The sequence below is a fragment of the Chrysochloris asiatica genome, unplaced genomic scaffold (assembly GCF_000296735.1).
Source record: "Chrysochloris asiatica unplaced genomic scaffold, ChrAsi1.0 scaffold00037, whole genome shotgun sequence".
NCBI lineage: Eukaryota > Metazoa > Chordata > Mammalia > Afrosoricida > Chrysochloridae > Chrysochloris > Chrysochloris asiatica.
The window spans coordinates 21,099,619-21,122,001 of NW_006408555.1; the positions used below are offsets into that span (position 1 = coordinate 21,099,619).

Below are 22,383 nucleotides of genomic sequence, written 5' to 3' on the forward strand. Positions count from 1 at the left end.
GTTGGTGTTAAGTGCTGTCAAGTTGGTTCTGATTCATATTGACCCTTACACATCACGGTTTCCTCTAGGAGTGGCTGGTGAGCTTGAACCGTAGACCTTGTGATTTAACACACTAACCAGTACCACACTATTTCAGCAGAATGAGATAATGAAAACCTGATTGGAATGGGCCCAAGAGGGACTTGGAGGAGAGAGATGAGAGGGGGTTGCTTGTGTGGCCAATGGAAGTGTTTCTGTTTTTCAAAATAGATTTCTATGCCAGTGATTCTCAGAGACAGAAAAGGTTCTTTCTGATGCTGTAGAATGAAGACAATAAAAACATGTCTTTGAAAAAAACAGAAGGATATCAGGACCCAGTGTACATGCGACAGAAGCACAGCAGTGTCAGTAGTAATATTAATACAAAGCTTCACAGAATTTGTGGAAAAATGGAATGTAAAGATAATGGAAATTTCCCATGAACTTTGTGAAGCCTCTTTGTACAAATAAACATTTATTAGGCACTTATACCTTTGCCTCTGATACTAAGTAATTTTACAAGTAATATATTTATTAATATACTAATATATTTTAACTCCTACAACAACTCTATGAGAATTTTATTGTTTCCATTACAGGCAGTCCCTGGATTACAAAAGAGTTCTGTTCCTAAGCCTGTCTTTAAGTTGTAATTGTTTAAGAAGAAAAGTACTTGGTACAGGGTTCGGGGTTCATATCTAAGATCAGTCAACTGTCTTCATGCATACAGTGCACCTTTCTATGTATAAAAACAGTAAACACTTTGAGATACACTAAACCATCTTTAATATATAAGAATATAGTAATGTTTTGATGTGCATCACAAACAGTACGTACTTTGAATTTTTAATATAATAGGCTTTCTGAGGGTTGGTTTTTAACTACTGGACTTTTGTAACATGGAGATTGATTGTCTGGATATACATAAAGAAACTGAGGAATGGAGCCAGAACTCAACTAGATAGGCAAACTCAGATGTTCGGGCTTTTATAACCACTGTTACATTTATAGAAGCAGAGATGCCGACTCTATAAAATAGAGCACCAGATAGCAACCAATACCTCTTTGTGAAAGCAAGACCATTAGTGCTGCTGTTGAGAAAATATAGCTGCATTTCTACTTCTAGAGTTCCTTTTGTATACTGAGCAGGGACAAATGATGTTCCAGTTCTCTTCTAGGTCTGATTATATGGCTGCTGAGAATTTGTCTGTTCCTTAGAAACAGTGCTCTTAACAGCTTGAAATAAAGTGGGACAATTACCTCTTGTTGTGGACACACACACTATACACTTCAATTACGTTACGCAAAATTGCATCAGCTTTTCTGGCAGCTAAGCCACATCCCATCTTCACATCAGTCTTTCCCCACAGATACTGTTTTTTAGACCAAGTGACAATTTGATGCTTATACTTACTAAAATTCTTATGATAGTTGTTTCAGTGTGAATGAAGTCAATGCCGAAAGCGTACCACGACAGTACTGTTGATATAAACTTATGATCCTTCAAAGTGACACCTCATTCAGATATAAAGTTGGATATGTTAAAAACTCAATAGATATCTTACTTTTAATTTCACTCACTTTTCTCCCTAGTGTGGTAGGCAGGCACATTTTTTTTTAATGCCTATCAAAAAATGAATATAGCTACAAGGGGGCTTCAAAATGTTCATGAAAAAGGAATGGAAAGATAATATGGATTTTTTTCCATGACCTTTTTGAAGCCCTCACGTATGTTTAAAATAGTGTCCATCAGTGTATCACCTAACATAATTTTTATTTAATTCAAATCAATTACATAGCACCCTCTGGTAATTTATACATGTAGAACTAACTACCAGGAGAATAAAAAGATTGTCGCTGGGTATGGGAACTGATGGATGGAAGACTTGATTTTCATCCAAAGCATCTGTAGGCTACATGATTTGGAACCATGTATATGCATTAATTTAATAAAAATAAAACATCTATTTAAAACAAAAATTCTGTCATGCTGTATCATTTGTATGGTGTCTGAAAAAATTATTAGAAATAAACTACTAAAAAATATTTAGTACATCTTTAGTAATGATTTTATAATTTCAGCCACATAGTCAAAGTTACTCAAAGTTGATAGTCAAAAATGCAAACTCACTCACAAAGTCTAAAGAGGAAAGACAGCTATTCACTGCAAAGTGAAAACTTTCAATGTTTTATTTTTGACTGCAGCTGTTTACAGAAATATAGTTGCGGGTATACAAATGTTCCAATAGAAGCAAAATATCTTTTTAATATTTAACAAGTTATCACAGATAGCTAAAAACATAGATGCAAATAAAATTCCCCCAGAGAATGAACTGAGAACACCTGGTATCAGTGCTCTGAAATTCCAACTATGAAAGCCATATGCACAAAAATGTAACCCATACATCACTGCAGGACAATGGAGGAAGGCAGTTCAGTGGTTGATCAGAGTGCTCAAGCAAATAAATTTCTAAAAAGTTTAATGGCAGAATTGCAGCTAAACCACTTGAGAAAAGATTAATGAAATATTTGTAGTATACTTATTAAATGACTGAGTAAAAGAAGTGAATGAAACTCAGAACTAAGTTGTCAAAAATTAGCAACTACTTGGAGCTTATCAACAAGTATTAAGGAACAAAGCGAGTAGATAACATTCATTAGATCAAAAGAAATGAGCTCAAGTTCATTGAAATTAGTTTGTAGTTAAACGTAGTCACAAGCATCTCAGTGCAGGACAGTTCTTAGTTGGACAGAAGTCTGATTCCCAACCTACTCTCATCTGAGACTGTAATGTATGTGTACATGTGTGTGTGTGTGTTGTCCTGAGGTTCATTAGCTAAAATAGTAATAAGCCATCCTTACGTAGTATTTCAAACCAGGTAAATGACTTCTGAAAAAGAAATGAGAGCTCTGGGATAATCAAGATTTATGTTTAAACATGGAGCTTTTAACAAAAGGTACAACAAGTCAGAGTTGAATAAAGTTGTGGTCAGATCCTCTGGGTCCAGCAATATATTATGCAACAGAGTATGTAAGGGAAGGGGATGAGAAAGGAGGAATGTAACTACAGCTTCTCCCAACAGTTTGTCTACGTATTTGCCAGCACCAAAGTTTGTAGAGTAAGCCACTTACATTTCCACTGCTACTATTAAGCAAAGATAGCAGTGGTGATTTTTATAAAGTGAGTACATATTTAAAGTATTATTATTCTGGAATGTGAACATTTTTTTCATGTGTTACTTGTGATTTTATAAACAGTAGGAGAATTAGAATAATGGAAGTATTGCAATTATACAAGGAGACTAAAATGAATGGGCACATTGACTTATCTTGTTTGTTTACATTTACTGTAATGTATACAACTAAGAGAAAAAAATGCCCAGATTGTATATCTTGTGTATTTTAGTAAATAACTTTTGTCTAAAGCATAAGCTCCCAAGGATAGCTATAATTCTATTGCATCAGTGCATATAAAATGCAAGCTGCTTTTAAAGATATTTTATCTATTAAAGAAATTATACTATGTTGACCTGGCCAATCATCTTGCTATCACAGACAGAAATGTAAATATGCGAAATGACAAATAATTTTGTTCTGAGAGTTGATCTAGCCAGAGCAAAACTGTGGTCTGCTGGTAAAGTAAGGGGCAATTAAAAGAAAGTCTAAAGGTACCCATCTTATGGATAAGCAGGAGACTTTAGCACCCATCAATTATATTAGCGACTTAAATGTCACAACAATTAAAAGAAATACAGAACACTGCACCTATATATTTAAATCAGTCATTTAATGTAAACTTTTAGTAAGTGGTAGAAAAATGACAAACTAAGTTAACTGAATATCAATAATATAATTGTACATGTATATAAACAATACTGTATTTTCTATAGACAGTACTGAAAATAAATTACCATTGCCAATAAATGAATATATATGGATAACCAGGTTAAGCAGAATTTATGTATTAAGCAATGCATATCTGTATCTGTATGTGTGAAAAATAACAAATACATTCTAGATCATAACGTATATAGTTTACACCAGTAGTCCACAAGCTTTAATGTACAGCTGAATCACCTGGAGGGTTTGTTAAAACACAGATTGCTTGGCCCTACTCAAGAATTCCTGATTCAGCATGACTCCAGTATCTGCATTGCTAACTAGTTCCCAGGTGATACTGAAGCTGACTAGTGGGCCAAGGAGCACACATTGAGAACCACTGGTTTCACATAATATATATGTAGAAAATGATGTATTATAATGTTCTTATATACATGACACAGAAAATATAAAGGAAGAAGGCTGTTTTTAATTAATTCTCAATTAGCAAGCTGACAGTTTACATTTTTTAAAATGATTTGCTGTAGTGCAATAATTTTCCTTTATACTCAATTCCATGGGTTCTCCATGAATCAGAACTGACGGTAACTAATAACAACAATGTTTTAAAGGCTTTAAGCCCTATTGTACAATCATTTTTGAAAACATCCTCGTAACACATATAACAAATTGGCTATCAAAAGTAAAAATTAATCGAAGTACTACTCTAGATAATTAAGAAGGGACCATCACTATACAGCATTCTTGGCTTCTTTGGAATGATTAAAGTGCATATCAACAGGGTCCTAAGAATATTGCATAAAGGTTTGCTAACTTCAGTGCCACTGCAGTCATGGAAATACTCCATGGGAAAAGCAACTCTACCAAAAGGGACTACCATCCTGTCTTGTTGCTGATGGCCTTTTCTTCAGGTAACACCACTTGTGTTAAAGTTGGATCATGAGCAAAATTAACAACAAAAAAACCACTGAGGGACACTCAATCCCACTATATCTGACAGAAAGGAATTATCATTAATTCTGGAGGGATTCAGCAGTTACTTCATCTTCATTTCCTTTAACATTAGTTTTACTAAGCAGGTTAATTGAGGTGTTTTGATGGACAAAAAGTACACTATTATGAATTATCTGCTTCTGTCCAGATGGCAAAATGTATTTTACCAAGCTTTTACCTAAAGTATGTTTCAGTGATTTATTTCACTCATCAGTGTTTCATTCTGTTGTGCATAGGGTCACTATGAGTCGGTACTAAGGTACCAATTCGATGGCACCTAACAACAACAACAACAAATTAGGATCAGAGCAGATGCTCGAAATACTTCTTGCCTTTAATTTCATTATACACAGCTGTGTGCATGCAGTCTCACACACAGTGAAAACTTCATTAGCACTCACAGAAGACATATATATCATTATTTGGTCATGATAAAGACAAGTATATTGTTAATTTATATATAGCCTAAACCAGTACAATTCTATAATTCCTTACTCGCCCTCAAAATAAGAATTCTAACAGTGCATATTTTCTGCTACTCATCCGTCAAAGGGAGCCAGACTTAACAATATTGTTTTCTACTGTGGTTAAGAAATGGAGGAAAGGATGGCTAAACGGAAAAATTGAGAGTTGGGACCTAATAAAACCATTTATATGTGTGTTTTGGCAATAGCGAAAAAACAAAATTATAAGAAGGGGCACTGTCAGGTAAAAAAGGCACTTTTTTCATAAGCATTTAATCTAGATACAAAATACTAATTAAAAAAAATTACCTGAAAAAGAAAGCGGAGAATTTTACTAACAACTGACACTAGAAATGACACAAAAGTTAAAGAAATAAGCGGAGCAGTGGGGCAACTCACACATGGTATTTTAACTATTATTCTGATGTTTGCTATAGGATCATAATCTCTACAACTTAAGTCTAGTGACACAAATAGAGGAGAAAATATATATGATATAAGACTCTACTCACATACTAAGGTACACACTTGAGCTATTTCTTTAGGAAATCTGAACTATCCACAGTTTCTCTTTCTTTTAAGTTCCTTCAAGTAACCAAAGGCATGTAGGTTATGGAAGAAGCCTATGGTCATGAAGCAGAGGAAAACATTATGTTAATTGCAGTCGAGATGGTTTCAACTCATAACAACCAGATATAGGGTTTCCAAGGAGCAGCTGGTAGGTTTATTATAGGAACCACACAATTTTCAATTAAACAGATAAAAATTAATTAGGAACTAGAAACCAGAAGAATGAAAAAAAAAAAAATCCTCAGATTTCTATAGTGAATATTAATAAACTACATAGAATTTGTGACTATGAAAGCAGTTTACTTTGGTCTATTTTACTCATACTTTTCAGGTCTTACGTTCTCAAAACAAACATCTATAATGGCATAAAGAGCTCTGGTAGCATAGTGGTCATGAGTTGGGCTGCTAATCTCAATCAAGGTCAGCAGTTAGAAACTACCCGTGATTCTGTAGGACAAAGATGAGGTTTTCTGCTCCTGTAAAGATTTACAGCCTCGGAAACTCTAAGAAGGTCACTATGAGACGGAACCAACTCACTATTGTCACCATAATAACCTAAATATTACTTTCCAACTATGTCACAAACAATATTACGAGCAATGGAGGAAGGGAGGGAAAAAGGAAGGAAAGAAGATCTGATATTAATACTGCGTCTATAATAAACCTAGCCCTTTAAACATCTGTTCTAGGGAGACTGGCTGAAACAGATTTGCATTGGCTAAGGAAGTAACAACATGATACTCTAATGACAAAGGTAACATGACTTCTAGTCAAAAACAAAATCTGACTTGTAGTTATTTTTTCCCATGTTCATGTGGAAAATGGAATGACAATAAGGAATAGCACACACATTTATACATACACAAACACACGCACATCGATAAGCTCCGAGCATTGAGTTGCTGAAAGCAAGACCAATTGAATTTAACAACTTAAGGAAGTAAAATGTGGTTCACAGTATATTTGGGTCCTTCTGCCATCAAATATATCTAATAATATAATCTTAGTCTCTCCTATATGTATCTATGAACTTGTAACAGTAATCTGGAAATTGCATTTACAGCACAAATATCAACCACTGAGCTAACTCTTCAAGAAGACAAATACTTTTTGTAATCAAATCATATATTCAGAAATCTATACTTAACAGTGACCTTTTTAAGGGTAAGGTACAATTAACAATGTTAAAAAAAAAAGAAACCCATCATTACGGAACAAGAATATGGTAGCATAGCACAGCCCTTGTATAAATAACCACAAAATTAGTTAAATAAAAACTGGATTTTCTGCCTTCATCCAACCAAACCACTATAGTTCAGGTATATGTTCTGTTCTAAACTTAGATAATATAAAACAGAAAATTGGTCCCTGCTGACTTGGTATCAGCAATCAACATTTCATAACACAAGCCAGTCTTACCACCACTTCACTGATAGTACAGTGTTAATAAATATTCTAGGTGGAATTTGATGAACAAATAGAATTCCTGAGTCTTCTATGGAATCTCTTACAAAAAATTTCAGAAACTCAGAAATAATCTTACGGCATTTGATTTCTACTTATTTTTATGTCTGCTGGGTAGACTGGCTTTCTGACGTTACAGTTACCCCTCTAAAGTTAGAATTTTCTATTTTAAATTGAAGCACTGGATTGTGTGGCTGATCTTTCACGTACCCTGAACTATACTGGGTAATTTTTTTTCTGATAGGATGGGGGAAGAAGAGATACTGAGGAAAATGCTTTTGGTTCAGACAGTCTATAAAGTAGCTCTGGATATTATAAGATGGGGTAAATGTTATTAAAATTACAAACTTTTTTTTTAGTGTCTTTATAAATAAAAGGCATAGAATACAGAAAGCCAATTAATAATAATAACAATAACAACAATAATAAAATATTAAATACATAGTGAGCAAAGACTGAATGGCTCATTCTTGTGAAACACCAATTGACACAACAATATGGGTTTCCTTACCTAACATTTTGCCGAGGGAAAGACCCAGCAAACACACAGTAAGCTGCCTTTAACCCACTAGTAACATCAAAGTACTGCCTGATGGAATGGCCACAGATGAACAAGTCATTTGTTTTAGAAGATACTTAAATACTCAATAAAGACATAACAAACCCCCCCTCCCCACACTGTTAGCAGACGCCACGTTGTGGTAGAACATCAGACAAACTCACAAATTTACCACAAAAATGTGTGGCAAAAAAAGAATAGTTTATATATATGTATATATATATATATATATATAAATTTCTATATTTATGCCAATGTACTCACTCAGTACAAATAGCAAAATAGTATACCATTTCCTAAATACAAAATATAGCTTTCCAAAAAAATGAAACACACATTAGATATAAACCATCCAAAACTTGAACGATTGAAAACTGTATTCAAAATTAAATGACCCAGAGTAGGTCTCTTTCTGAAAAAGTTCCCTTCATATCGGCAAGAAGCCTGTACTACTGAAAACGTAATTCAATGCCTCTCAATCAGAGAGAGAAAGGAAGAAAGAGCTGGGGTTGAGGGAAGAATATATGAGAACAAAAACAAACAAAAACAAATTAAAAGACCACAAAGAACTAAGGAAGACCATCACACACAAAAAAAGGGGGTAGAAACTTGGCTGTACAAACAAAACCAAACATCACAATTTCTCATAGTTCAACTAAACCATCAAAAAAAAAAAAAAAAGAAAAGTAGCCTTCAACAAACAATGAACAGGCTATTTTTTGTACACTTACAAAACTAAATGGACAAGGATGCCAAAAACATTTTATCAACATATAGAAGCCACACAATTTGGCCTTAGACTGTATTAACAGCTTTCTACATGCCAAAAGGAGAAAAAAACAAAAAACACGTGTCCAGACAACAGGTTGTAGTAAGAAGCAGGCATCTCATGAGTGGCAAGAACACCCAAAACTAATCTAATGCTACAACTGTAAGTTCTGGAGTGTGTTACTTTGCTCTTTATAGATGTAATAAAAGTCAATTCTTTATTGTAAGTCAAATGGTATGACCCTGTAAAGCCTAAGGCTTGTGGGACCACTTCAAACCATAAAGCACTGAGGTGACAAGTGAACTACACTCACTGCAGCTCAGGAAGAAGTAATGTTTCAAGAAATTTTAGTTTTGTTTTGAATTAAAATGTAACTGCTTCTGTAAGAGGGAAAATGAGAAAATTTCAGAACAGCACCGTTCACAGAAAAAACAAAAATGCATTATTTCTCAGGAACCAACTCCCAGTCAATTCCTGAAGGGTACTCACTCTCCTGCCCTGTGCTGCACGAGTTATTAGATTACCCTTAGGAAAAAGTGGCCTTTTTCCTTTAAGTTGCTACAGGGTCATAAAGCCAGTAGTGTATTAATAATTATCTAAAATGAAATGAGAAAGAGAGGAAAAGAATATGGATGAATATAAAAAGGGAACACCATTCTAAGACTCAAATTATTCTGTCAATTTAAATTCTGAAGAACATATTAGAACATGATTTACCATGCTATCCCTTCATTTTTTATAGAGCCTGATAATTCCTTTTCTATGCACAGTTATGGCTACATCCCCTAGTAGAAACACAAAGAATTAACAACTCTGAAAAAGAAAATCAATAGTACTCCAGCTGTTTCCAGTCTGGTAATGTACTGATTGCCTTTGTGTTAAATAAAGCGTTCTCTCTTGGGTATCAAAATATCCATAATACACAGCATTTGTCAGAATGTTACCCCTTCAGTTTTTCCATAAAAATTTAAAAACAATTCCTTCACTTTGGCCAACAGCTGTGCTTTTGAAATTGAAAAATCACAGACTTAGTATTTGAACTTTACTTTTTTGAAAACCATTAGTTAACCAAAACAACACAGGAAAGTAAATAACTGAAAACCAAAAGTAAACATGATGATATGAATTATTTTCTAATAGCAATAATGACTGAACAGTCCAGCATTACATTTAAACTGTACTATTGTTATAGAAACAGTGCCTAGGAAAAGAGCAACAATGAATTCTCTCAGCTGGAAACTCAAATTGATTCTCAGTCACCACTGTTACCAGGAATACAAAATCTGCATGTTAGATATTAACATGGGTAGCCAATCTGCAACAGGCAGCAGAAGGGTGCTCTTCTGCAGTCAGAGTAAAATCTAGTCATTTATTCAAACAGTTTTTCATATTTTGTTTTGTTTTTAAAGTTCAATAATCCTCATGGAACCACAAGATCTCAGGGCATCTTGGAATCAGGTTCTTCTTCATGGAATTTCTGAAAAAGAAAGAAAAAATGTGAAAACAATTCATTAGGGTGGGAAAACATTTATTAAGTTCCTGTTACCCTGAATGATCCTAAAGTATATTACAGTTCTAGAAATGATACCTTATCATGTTTACTTACCCACAGATTTTTCTGACTAAATGTTTGTTTTTTGATGAAAGGAAAAATGAGACATAATCATACCCAACACACCATAAAAAGGTAATATATTTTACATATTCATCAGATGTTCTGTCATTCTAAGCAGAGCCTCAGAGCTAGTGGAATGTCTAATAATAACAAACAACCCTAAGCAATCATTCAGAGTAATTAGTAAAAAAAAAAAAAAAAAATTAAAAAGTAGTATCTTTAGAAACTATTTTAAGACATGAAAGACATGAAAGAGTGTAAGTTACTAACCTACTGTCACTGAGTAGACTCAGACTGATAGTGACCCTGTAGGATTTCCAAGGTTGTAATATTAATGGAAGCAGACTGCTGTATCTTTCTCCCATGGTGGGTTTAAATTGCTGACCTTCCAATTATCAGAAATATGCTTAACCACGGTGACATCGTGGCCCCAAGTAGTGCTAGGTCAACCTAAATATCTACAGAGCGGTGGTTCTATTGAATCAGCATTGGACTGTGAACCACAAGGTCAGTGGTTCGAGTCCACCAGCCGCTTTGAAGAAGAAAGGTAAGGCTTATAGCCTTGGAAACCCTACACCGAGTCATCACAAGTCAGAACCAATGGCACTAAATAACAAGTCTTTACAGAAGTGGATTGCCTTATCTTTTCCTGAGAGATGCTGGGTGGGCTCAAACTATCAAGCTTTCGGTTAATAGCCGAGTACTTAAACACTGCACCACCAGGGAGTTCTTATGGAGTTTCTGGTGTGGCACTGTAGGATAAGTACTAGACTGCTAACCACAAGATCAGTGGTTCAAACCCAGCAGCCACTCTTTGGAAACCGTATACAGGGTCTCTGTGAGTCAGAACCCACTCAATGGCACTCAACAACAATAACCCAAATATGCTAAGAATAAAACTTGTTGCTGCCTTTCAATACAAAAGAAGGTAAAATACAGTACTTACATATCCAGTTAAAAGGAGCCAGTTAAATTGTTTCCTTGGTTTTGTAACGAAACAAGCAAATCAATCTTTTCAATGTTCTGACTGGTATTTATAGATGATGCCAGTGGAGAATTCTCTGCCATTTGCTGAGACAGAAGTGTTGTCACAGGTGGCTGGGCCTCATTTTGTGGTTGGCCAGGCTGACTTATAGACATCAACTGATCTGGCAATGCGGCTGGTCCAGACGTTAAAAGCTGACTACAGTCTACAGAGACATTTAAAATAGAGAAGCTACCTGATTACTTTCTGTTAAAATTCATGAAAAAATATTTATTAGTTGCTTAGGGAAATTAATTACTGGGTTTACCCAGTATGCATCTAAAACCAAGGCACCTGACAGCCCACTACAACTTTCTTCAGCAGATCAGCTGGTGGATTTGAACACCTTGGATTCCTTTTGGTAAGCCGCTGAAGTGCTTAACCACTGTACCACCAGAGTTCTTTTCCATAAAGACTACTACCTTGGAAACCCTATGGACAATTCTACTCTGCCTCTAGAATTGGTATGAGTTGTAATCTACTCAACAGCAATAAGAGCAGGTCACCAAGTCTCTTCTCCTTGCATGCTCAGTGGTGTGTTCAAATTGCCACGCTTTCAGTTAGCAGCTCAGTGCTTACCCACTGTACCACCAGGGTACCACATTTAATCTCCCAATATTTTTTGTTAAGTAAGTTACAGAAATTGAAGCTCCTCAAAGTCAAAAACTTTTCTAAGATCTCTCATTGTCTCTCAGCAGTAGAGCTGAAACTTGAACCTAGTTTTTAACTCTACTCTGTACTCTGAAAACCACTGTTTTGCTTCCTCTTAGTAACTATCAGCTGATCATTTTAACCACGTAACAGTTAAATAATGAGAAATTAAGAGTTTCTTACTATTTTGAATGCCAAATAAGAACATTCCTGACGTCTGTTGAGATGAGCCAGGAGAATTTTGTAGTTGATTCATTGTGCCTCCTGCAGTGTTGTGAAATAAAGCAGTCTGTGGTTGAGGTGAAGATGTGGCTCCTTGGATTCCAGGCATGTTGTTCTGAGGAGAATAAAGAGGAGACTGCTGCATGTCTTGTTGGTTTATACTGCTCTGCAATGCAGACATAGATGCTGGAGAAAGGAAGAGGGTTACTTGCTGCTCTTGAGAACTTGGTGACCCTTGGACCAACTGAATCTGAGAAGACGTATGGAACAAGGAGGTTTGTGGTGATTCAGACTGGGTAGAACCTGGGTTTTGAAGTGAGGAAACTGTGGGCTGATTCTGAAATTGCATGGGCTGTTGATCTTGATTCATTGGTGCCATATTATTTTGTTGGTGAAAAACTGACTGGTTCTGTTGCTCTTGATTAGCCATTGGATTTTGATTAGGACTGAATATCATGTTAGGTGTTGGTTGCTTTTGGGATGCCATAGTAGCCATGGTATTCTGATTACTGAATAAAATGCTCTGCTGCTGCTGCTGCTGCTGCTGCTGTTGCTGCTGCTGCTGCTGCTGCTGCTGCTCCTGAGATGGAGAGTTACTCTGAATGGCAACCATTGAATGCTGAGGCTGGAAGATTGCTCCTTGTTGGTTCTGAGGCATTGGATTAGGTGGAAGGGAGCCCAGAGATACCTGAGGCTGAAATAGACCCTGCTGAGACGGTTGTGCCTGTTCTTGGGAAAGCATAGGGGTCTGAATGTGTGATAGTGGAGCTTGCTGTGGGAAAGCAGTTTGTTGCTCAGAATTTGATGTTGACTGAAGTGGAGAAATTGAATTCTGTGCTGCAAAAAATGAAATCTGTTCCTCTTGAGCTACTGTGTTAGTCTGGAGATTACTCATAGGACTCTGGGAAAGAAATATGTTGGTTGGTTGCTGGTCTTGAGAGGAGCCCTGTAGCACAGCAATGGTACTTTGAGAGTGAAACAATGGAGGCTGCATTTGTTCAGAGGAGGTTGTAGAAGTCTGACTGTGGACCATAGGGCCTGAACTATGAAAAATAGAACCTTGAGTTTCCTGGGAAAGGTTCTGAGCATCAGCAATAGGATTTTGAGGATGAAAAAGCTGAGCTTGTGAATGAGAAGACTGCTGCAAAAAATTCCCAGACTGAAGTGACATCATCTCATTACCTTGCTGGAACAAACCGTTGCCTTGCTGCTGGGTACTACTATTCTGAACATTGATCATTGTTTTTGTAGATGAGAAGAGATTAACTTGAGGTTGACTGTCCCCACTGTGCTGCATTTGGACCATGGTCTGAAAGACACTACTCTGCATCTGTTTTGCTTGTGCTCCAGTTTCTTCTCCATCTCCTGAACTTGATGTCTGAAACATGTTAGTGCCAGTGGTTGCAACCTGCTGAGTGGTGGTTGCAGAAGTTTCATTTCCAGAAACTGCAGGCGGAGAAGAAAACAATTCACACTGCATCTGCATGTCCTCACTGGTAGATAATGCACTCATCATGTGAGAAGTCTGCTGGTAAACTGGAGATTGTTGAAGGTTTCCATTTGCTGTAGCGGTTGAAGGAAATAATTCTGACTGAATTTGGGCAGCTGCCTGACAAATACTCTGTTGCATCTCCATCACCATTGCAGCTGACGATTCCATCACTTGCTGTTGCTGCTGTTGCTGTTGCTGATTAGATAATGCATTGTCAGTCTGTTGGTGAACATTTTCACCTCTTCCAGGGATTAAATTATCTGGTATGGTATGGACTGCTGGCTCTGCTGAGGGAAACATTCCAGGGCTTACACTATTTTGAATTTGACTGACTTGTTGAAAAATGTCTGCACTAAGCTGTTCTTGAACGTTCTCATTACCATCTGGAGCAGAAAATAAAACAGAAGATAACTGTTGTTGAGCCTCTAAAACTTGCTGGACCAAGTCAACATTTCCACTGCTGCCACTAGCAGTACTGCCCGTAAAATTTCCTGCTTGCAACTGTTGAATAGTATTCTGGAGCTGACTCACACTATTTGGTGATGGAAAAATATTTGATGAAATCTGCTGCTGTAAAGCCTGTGCTTGTTCTTGTAGTGGTGACTGTTGTGGCTGTGATGCCTCAGTCAGCTGTGACAAATTAACCACAGTACCATCTGACTGTAATACCTCTCTAGATTGAGTTTCTCTTGTCTGAAACTGTGTAGCTTGCTGCAGTAGTGCATCACTATTAGGCAGTTGACTAGAAGCAGAAACTGCTGGAAAGGTACCAGGCTGTGAAATGTCCTGTGTTTGGATAGTTGTTAGGGTCTCTGAGTTGTATGCCTTGGGCTGAATCTGTTGCTGCTTTTCATTTTCAGATGATAAGTGGGAAGATGATGATGATGAAAAAGACCCATTTCCTGTTATGTTAGAGATAGTTTCTAAAGTTTGCTGATTTGATCCAACTGTTTTTGTAGTCTAAAAAGAAAAAAAAAAAAAAGTCCTCAATAAGCTTATATAGATATATCAACAATCACTGTTGTTCTAAATTCACATACAGGGCCATATTTTTACTCAATATTATCATTTGGAATTAAATGGCAATGATAAGATGTCTGATTATTATTATTATTATCATCAGGTTATTTAAAAAATTAGTATATGCAAAGATAGTAAAATAAGGAAGTAGAAGAATAATCCCTACTGGTATGCCTAGGTAAGTTTGAGGGTAATAAAAATATATTATTTCTATACTATATAAAGGAGTCCTGGTATGGCGCTTGTCGGTTTATGTGCAGAACTACAAAGTCAGTTTGAGCTGCAAAGTCAGTGGTTCAAGTTCACCAGCCACTCCTCGGAAACCCCATACAGGGTTGATATATGAGTGGGAACCAACTCGATGGCACTTAACAACAATAACAACATGGTATATAAATTTAATAGCACATTTTAAAATATCTCAATTTTGTGAGTCATGGGGAGCACATAAAAAAAGGGTTAATAAGAAAATACTAGGGACGAAGGAAAATGTTCCCAATTCTGTAATGCTAAAAAATGGTACACATTTTTATTAATACTTCACATGTCCCACAGGTGTAATTGTTGATTTTTCCCATGTCAAAAGTGTATATTGGAAAACCCTTTCTGGGCTACTTTTTTGGGAGTGTCAAATATTCACTCTGAGAAGCAAAACTCACTAAGTACACCCAAAGCAGAACAAATATAGAAGAATTAAGTAAAAAGCAAATAAACATAGAGAAAAGAAATCAAACCATTTGAAATAGCAATTTTGATATTTGAGGTTAGGATTTGGGGAACTAAGTCTATCTATGTAACTCACCTTAAAAATAGGGGAAGATCTTTTTTCTGCTGTTACTTCCATTGGAGTAACATCTTCACTCTTAATCATACTGCTTGACATGAGTGGAGGGATCAGGGCATTAGGAAGGATATTTACCTTATCCAAGTTACATCCAGTAGTTTTCATTACTGCACACAAAAACATGAGAGAAAAGTTTAAAATGACAAAACTAACCAATGATTACATAATGTACTGTGTTGACTACTAGTCCTGATTTAAATGTCTATCTTTCGTTGCTATGATGGTAGCATGAGACACAAAACCGGTATATTAAGATAGGTACTCCCTTTCTTAAAGTAACATTGCCTTGAAGATTTTTGGGCCTGAGAGTGTAGGTCAAACAGTAACAAGCTTAAGCTGTTCAGTAATAAAGCTACACCCACAACCAGAACCCTCCTTGTTGTTAAGTGCCATCTAGTTGGTTCCAATCCACAGTGACCCTGAATAGAGTTTCTGAAGAGTAGCTGGTGAGATTGAACCGCTGACCATGTGTTCAAACCGGTTTTTCAGACCAGCGTATCAACCCACAGCACCACACCAAGACTCTAGGACCCTGTACAGGGTTTCCAAGGCTGTAAATATTTATGGGAGCAGAAAGCCTCATCTTTCTCCTGCAGAATAGCTGGTAGTTTTGAACTGCCGACCTTGAGGTTAGCAGCCTGATGCATAAGGACCCTCCTTAAGGTCTCTTAAATTACACTGGTCAATATGACCAGGGTATAGGAGGCTGTTGTTGTTGTAAAGTGTGGATGACTTAGTTCTGATTCCTAGCGACCTTTTATATATAGGGCTTCCAAGGAATGGCTGTGTGGTTTGCAGCCCAGTGCTAATCCTACAGCGCCACACCAGGACTCCGTAAAGCTATGCTCCTACCGTATGGCTACCTAAAAAATATAAAGTCTCAACTTTTTAAAGAACATGAAATATTTCTGTCCTTAACAGAACTTAATCCTCCATTAGAAAATGCACCAAGTATTCAAACAGACTTTGCTTTTCAAAATCAACACATGAACATATTTCTTTTAGAAAGGACTTAAAAATCTTCCTTTTCAGATATGTAAGGACCATTTTAGGCTTACCAATAATATTTCCAAAGCAATATGAACAATTATTTCACACCCCTTTCCACTCTAGAGTGGTTACTGATTATCACCAGAGAAACAACATATAGTAGATATGGCGGAATCTACCACTTCACTACAAATGCATCCCCTCCCCCCCCGGCCCCCGGACTCTTGGTCCTACCCACAGCAATTCCTATCCTTTTACCTCAACTTGAGACTACCACTGGCACTTAGTGGTGCCAAATGATATTATTGCTAATGACAGTTTTCTGAATTGAACATAAAATTAAATATTGATCTAAAAGTTTACCACTACTTTGAGAACCTGTGAAAGGAAATATAATTGTATACCAAGAAGAAACTCTGGCTATAAAGAGTACTTTTTAGTGGTACATACTGGTAGGATAGCTACCTTTGAAAAGCACCACACATGAAGATGTATAAAATAATACTGAGAACAAAAACTGGCTCCAAAAAGTTCATGGAAAAAACTGCATTATCTTTTCATTCCATTTTTCCATGAACTTTTTGAAGCTCCACTTGTATTAGACTGGTAGTACAATGGTTAAGTGCTTGGATGCTTATTGAACAGTCAGTGGTTCAAAACTACCAGCTGCTCTTCAGGATAAAAGACTTGGCAATCTGCTCTCATAAAGAATACAGCCTAGGAAACTCTATGCAAGAACAACATACAGTGAAATTTTATTTGGTAATCAAAAAATCAGAAATTAAGCACTGACACATGTTACAACATGGATGAGTGCTACAAACATTATGCTACATGAAATATGACAATAACAAAGGATCACCTATTGTAAGCTTTCATTTACATGTCAGTAATAGGCAAACCAATAGATGTGTGGCACTGTAGGATCAGCATCACAAACTCGGCAGTACAAACCCACCAGTTGCTCCTCGGACACCCTATACAGGGTCACTATGAGTTGGCACTTAACAGCAACATACAAGAGTTTAGTGATTAACTAGGGCTGGAGTCTGGGTGTGGCACTGCAGTATCAGCACTGAACTACAAACCACAAGATCAGCAATTCAAATGCCACCAGCTGCTCCTCACAAACCTTATACAGGGTCACTACAAGTTGGAACTGGTTCCACAGCACTTAACAACAACAAGAAGGGCTAGGGTTGATAAGGAGATTCAGGGGTGAAAGCTAAAGGGCATGAGGTTTCTGTATAGTATAATGAAAATATTTTAAGACTGAACAGTAATAAATGTATAATTCTGTGAATACATTAAAAGTCACTGAGTTGTAAACTTTAAATGGGTGTACTGAATGGTATGTAAATTACATCTCAATAAGGCTATTAAATAAGAGGGGGCCATGCTTTTTATAAAATATTTAGAGAATATACAGAAGAAAAATATGTACACTAAGCACTGGACTGCTAATGGCAAGGTCTGTGGTTCAAATCCACCAGCCACTCTTTGGAAACCCTATACAGGGTCACTATAAGTCAGAAACGACTCAATGGCACACAACAACAAATATAAGATAGCCAGAATGCTGAAATTTCATTGTATTTCTCTTTTCTCCACGTCTTTTAAAAATAGTCTTTATACACATATTTTTTATGCACATAATTTTAGAGGCAGCTTTGTTCCCAGTACATTATGACAGAAGCCCTTCCCTAGTTTATTAAAAACTCACTGCAGGGACTCTTGGGCCCAGAGTCAGTGACATAGCCACAGAGGATTAGAGTGGAGAGTGAAGCGTCCAGCTGATAAGAAGAGAGGGCATATGCATAAGAACACCCACACTTGCAGATAATACCCACTTATCCTGGCTTCAGTGACTAGATGATCAGAACTCAACCAGAAGTAAAAAGAAGAGAGAGAGAGAAAAAAAGTATTCTCATACAATTTGATGAACTTGACCTACACCTATGGAAGCAGTAGCTCAAAAGAGGGAACAAGTCCTTACAGGGATGGGCAACTTGGACATTGGCTACCCAAAATGGGGGGCGGGGGGCTACAAAGGCAAGATGTGACTGGCTTACAAGCTTTCAAGAGGGAACCTAGATCCAAAGGGCCTGGAGGAAGGTAGAATCTCCAGTGAGTAGTATTCAATCTAACTAGGCGGGGCTGATGCAACGAAATGCAGATGGGTCTCTTATGATACAATAGTGAATAATTGTTATCAGGACTGTTTGTGAGGGTCGGAAATGTAAAGGTAGATATTTTATAGCAAGGAGGGGAGTGATTAACTTTTCAGTCTAGGAGCGGAGGTCCCTAGGACCATCAAGGAAGAAGAGCAGAGAGTGGGACCCTACTCAGAGAAGCAGTGATGCCTGAAATGACATGGAGCGATGATGACGTGGAGCGATGGAGCAGCTGGAGGCTTTAGATCCAGAGAGGGAGAGCAACTGTGTGCTGAAGACCTGGGGGGTAGGGGGGAAGGATTGCATGGAGGGGACTGTAACCATGGCAATGAGACGATATATGATAGAATGAATGTAAAACTAATGTTCTCCCATGTAAACTATCACATAATTCACAATAAATCATTTAAGGAAAAAAAAACCAAAACTCACTGCAATGTTTTCTATTATGAAAATGTATCTTGGATTCTAAATTGATTACTTTTGATATTACAAATGGTATTAACATAAAAATCTTTTGAAAACATAATATTTATATAAAAATTCATTTTCTTAAGAGAACTACCAAGAAATGCAACTAGTTGTGGTGTTATAGGATAAGCACTAAACTGCTAACCACCAAGTTGTTAGTTCAAACCCACAAACCTGGAAACCCTACACAGGCTCAGTATGAGTCGGAACTGACTTGACAGTGTTTAACAACATCATGTTCATTTTGAGGATTTTGATGTATTCTGTCAAACTGCTATCTATGCCATCAATTTTTCCTCTGCATTTCCTGTTTTATCACTGAATATTAACATTTTAAAAACTTTTTTAAACTTTCAAAAATGAGATAAATGAAAAACTGTTTATCAAAAATCTTTGCAAAAAATTAACAAGACAGAGGAATCTAGTGTACTCTTTACCCAGTTTTCCCCTCAATAACATCTAGCAAAACTACAGTACATGAAAATTAGAATGCTGACCTTTAAACAATCCACTTGCCTTGTTCTGATTTTTCTAATTTTATTTGTCTTTGTGTGTGCATGTTTTGTTCCATGCAATTTGATCATATGTATAAACTTATATGATCCAGCATCGGACGAGATACAAATAGTTCCATCACCACAAGTGTCATTTAAATAACCCTTTTATAACCACAGCTATTTAACTCCCTTACTCCCTCCACTCCACCTCACATCCACGTCCAAACTTCTGGTAACAACTAATCTGTTATACATTTCTGCAATGTTGTTTCAAAGCATAATATAAATGAAATCACATAGAATGTAGCCTTTTGGAAATAGATATTATTATTCAGGATTAATTCTCTGAAGATTCCTTCAAATTGTATGTATCAAAAATACAATACTTTTTATTGCTCAATAGTATTCCATGGCATTGATGTGGTGGTGGTGGTTGTGTGCCATGGAGTCAGTTCCAACTCATAACAACCTTGAGGCTGGATATCTTTACGGGAGCAAAATGCCTCATCTCTCTCCTGCGGAATGACCTTGAGGTTAGCAGCCCAACTCATAACCACTACACTACCAGAGCTCCTGTGGTACCAGGGTTTAACCACTCACATTATTTGGGTTATTTACACGTTTTTGTTATTCAGATAAAACTGTGAACATTCATGTACAGGGTGTTTTATAAACACAGTGAACATAAATGACCAACAGTACAATTGCTGGGTCATATGCTTAGTTACGGATACAGGATAACCACTGGACTGTGAACCACAAGGTTGGTGACTCAAGTCTACCGGCTGCTCTGTGGGATAAAAATGAGGCTTTATGCTCCCACAAAGATATACAACCTCAGAAACCTTATACAGGGTTGCTATGAGTCCGTCAGAATCCCCTTGACGGCACTTAACAACATGCATATAGTTTTACAAGGAACTGACAAATTGTTTACCAAAACGGCTGTACCATTTTACAATACCTATAAGCAAGCAATGTAAGCTAGTTTTTCTATACATCTTCACTTAAGTTTGGTGTCACCATTATTCATTTTAGTCACTGTGATGTTGACTTAGCCTGCATTTTCCTAAATGTTAATGATGCTGAACATCTTTTGATGCTGGCAAAGGCTAGACCATAAACATCCCTTTCTTTAACAACGAATTATAAAATTATTCACCTTATACATGATTTAAATTATTTTTGCTTAGATGTATTACCTTACATTACTGAAGCTCAACCGATCCTTTTTTAATCCTAGCTAAGTGACCTTCGGCAAATTATTTAACCTCTCTGGAGCCTCAGCTTCCTCATCTACGAAATGAGAATTATAGAATTGGGAAGATTAAATGAGATAATACCTATAAAAAGCTTGGCAAATTGTCTAGCACTTAGGACATGTTCAATGAATGTTAGTTGTGACTAACATTTGTAAATTTTCCTGCAGTTCAATCTGAAAATCTTGGTAGTTTACTTGTATTAATAATTCCTCCCTGGGAAAAGTGGTGATGCAGTGGTAAAATACTCAGTTTTTATTAGAAGGCCCTGGGTCTGATTCCCAGCCAATGTACCTCATGTGCATCCACAACCTGTTAGTGGTGGCTTGTGTGCTGATATGGGGCTGAACAACTTTTCATCAGAGTTTTTAGACTAAATCAAACTAGGAAGAAAAGCCTGGTAATTTAATTTTCAACACCAGCCAATGAAAACTGTATAGATCACATGGTCTGATCCTCAATGAATCACGTGATAGCACATTACTGGCCACATTGTATACCTACTGTGCATAGAGTTACCATGAGTTGGGGGCAGACAACAACAAAGCAGCTAAAAAAATTCTTTCCTAATCTATTTTGGAAAATGTCCATGGTCAAATTATAACCCCAAGCTATACTGAACAATTACATATGTAAATGCTAAATTTTACTCCTGATAATGGAAAAGGAATTCACTGTATTTGGTAAGGTTTACTAAATATTGTGTCTGTAGAAAACAAAACTGAGTATTTTCACAAAAATTATTTAATTTGACCTAATTCATATGGGTTTCAAGGTCAGGGCAGAAAAACATATGAAAATGACAGATTATTAAGAATAAATCAATGACCATCATGTAAGCAGCATCTTCATATATGAAAGCGCAAAAGCATCACTGTATATCATAGTAGTATTACAAATCTGGTAAGAAAAAAATCTACAACATATCCCAGTATAGTATCCTGAGATATAAATATGTTATCTTCAATGTCTCTTGGGACTTTCGATAATAAATAAAACTCTGTTCCAACATATCAAGCTGGAAAAACAAGTTTGTGCATTTAGCAAAGCTAATATTTATTTTACAACATAAAAGCTACCCTTATAAGTGTTGTAATTACATAACAGTAAAAAAAAATAAATAAAGGTTAGAGAAAACATAAAAAAATGAAACAAACCCAGTGCCGGCAAGTTGACTCTTACTCCTAGTGACTCTATAGGACAGAGGAGACCCTGCCCCACAGGGTTTCTAAGACTATAAACCTATATGGATGCAGACTGTCATACCTTCTTCCCATGGAGCAGCTGGTGGATTCAAACCAGCAACCCTGTTGTTAGAAGCTAAGAGCTTAACCATTGTACCACCAGGACTCCTTTCAGAAATTATATATGATCACCTATTTACAATTTTGAGAAGAATCAATCTGGTACCTTTCATGGCCTCTTCAAAAGAACAAGGTCTCGCAGG

General features: G+C 36.6%; 1 protein-coding gene across 2 annotated transcripts in view; it reads right to left on the reverse strand.

Moving 5' to 3' along the window:
- Window positions 1-11,246: 11,246 nt before the first annotated feature.
- Window positions 11,247-22,383, reverse strand: part of NFAT5 (nuclear factor of activated T-cells 5, tonicity-responsive) — a 131,645-nt gene continuing 120,508 nt past the window's right edge. For both annotated transcript variants that reach the window (XM_006860205.1, XM_006860204.1), the window contains 4 exons: window positions 22,347-22,383; window positions 15,504-15,652; window positions 12,151-14,641; window positions 11,247-11,482 (listed from right to left, as the gene is read on the reverse strand). The exon at window positions 22,347-22,383 is cut by the window's right edge and continues 3 nt beyond it. In XM_006860205.1, the coding sequence (XP_006860267.1) occupies window positions 11,247-11,482; window positions 12,151-14,641; window positions 15,504-15,652; window positions 22,347-22,383 (2,913 nt within the window). The remainder of the gene's footprint in view (window positions 11,483-12,150; window positions 14,642-15,503; window positions 15,653-22,346) is intronic.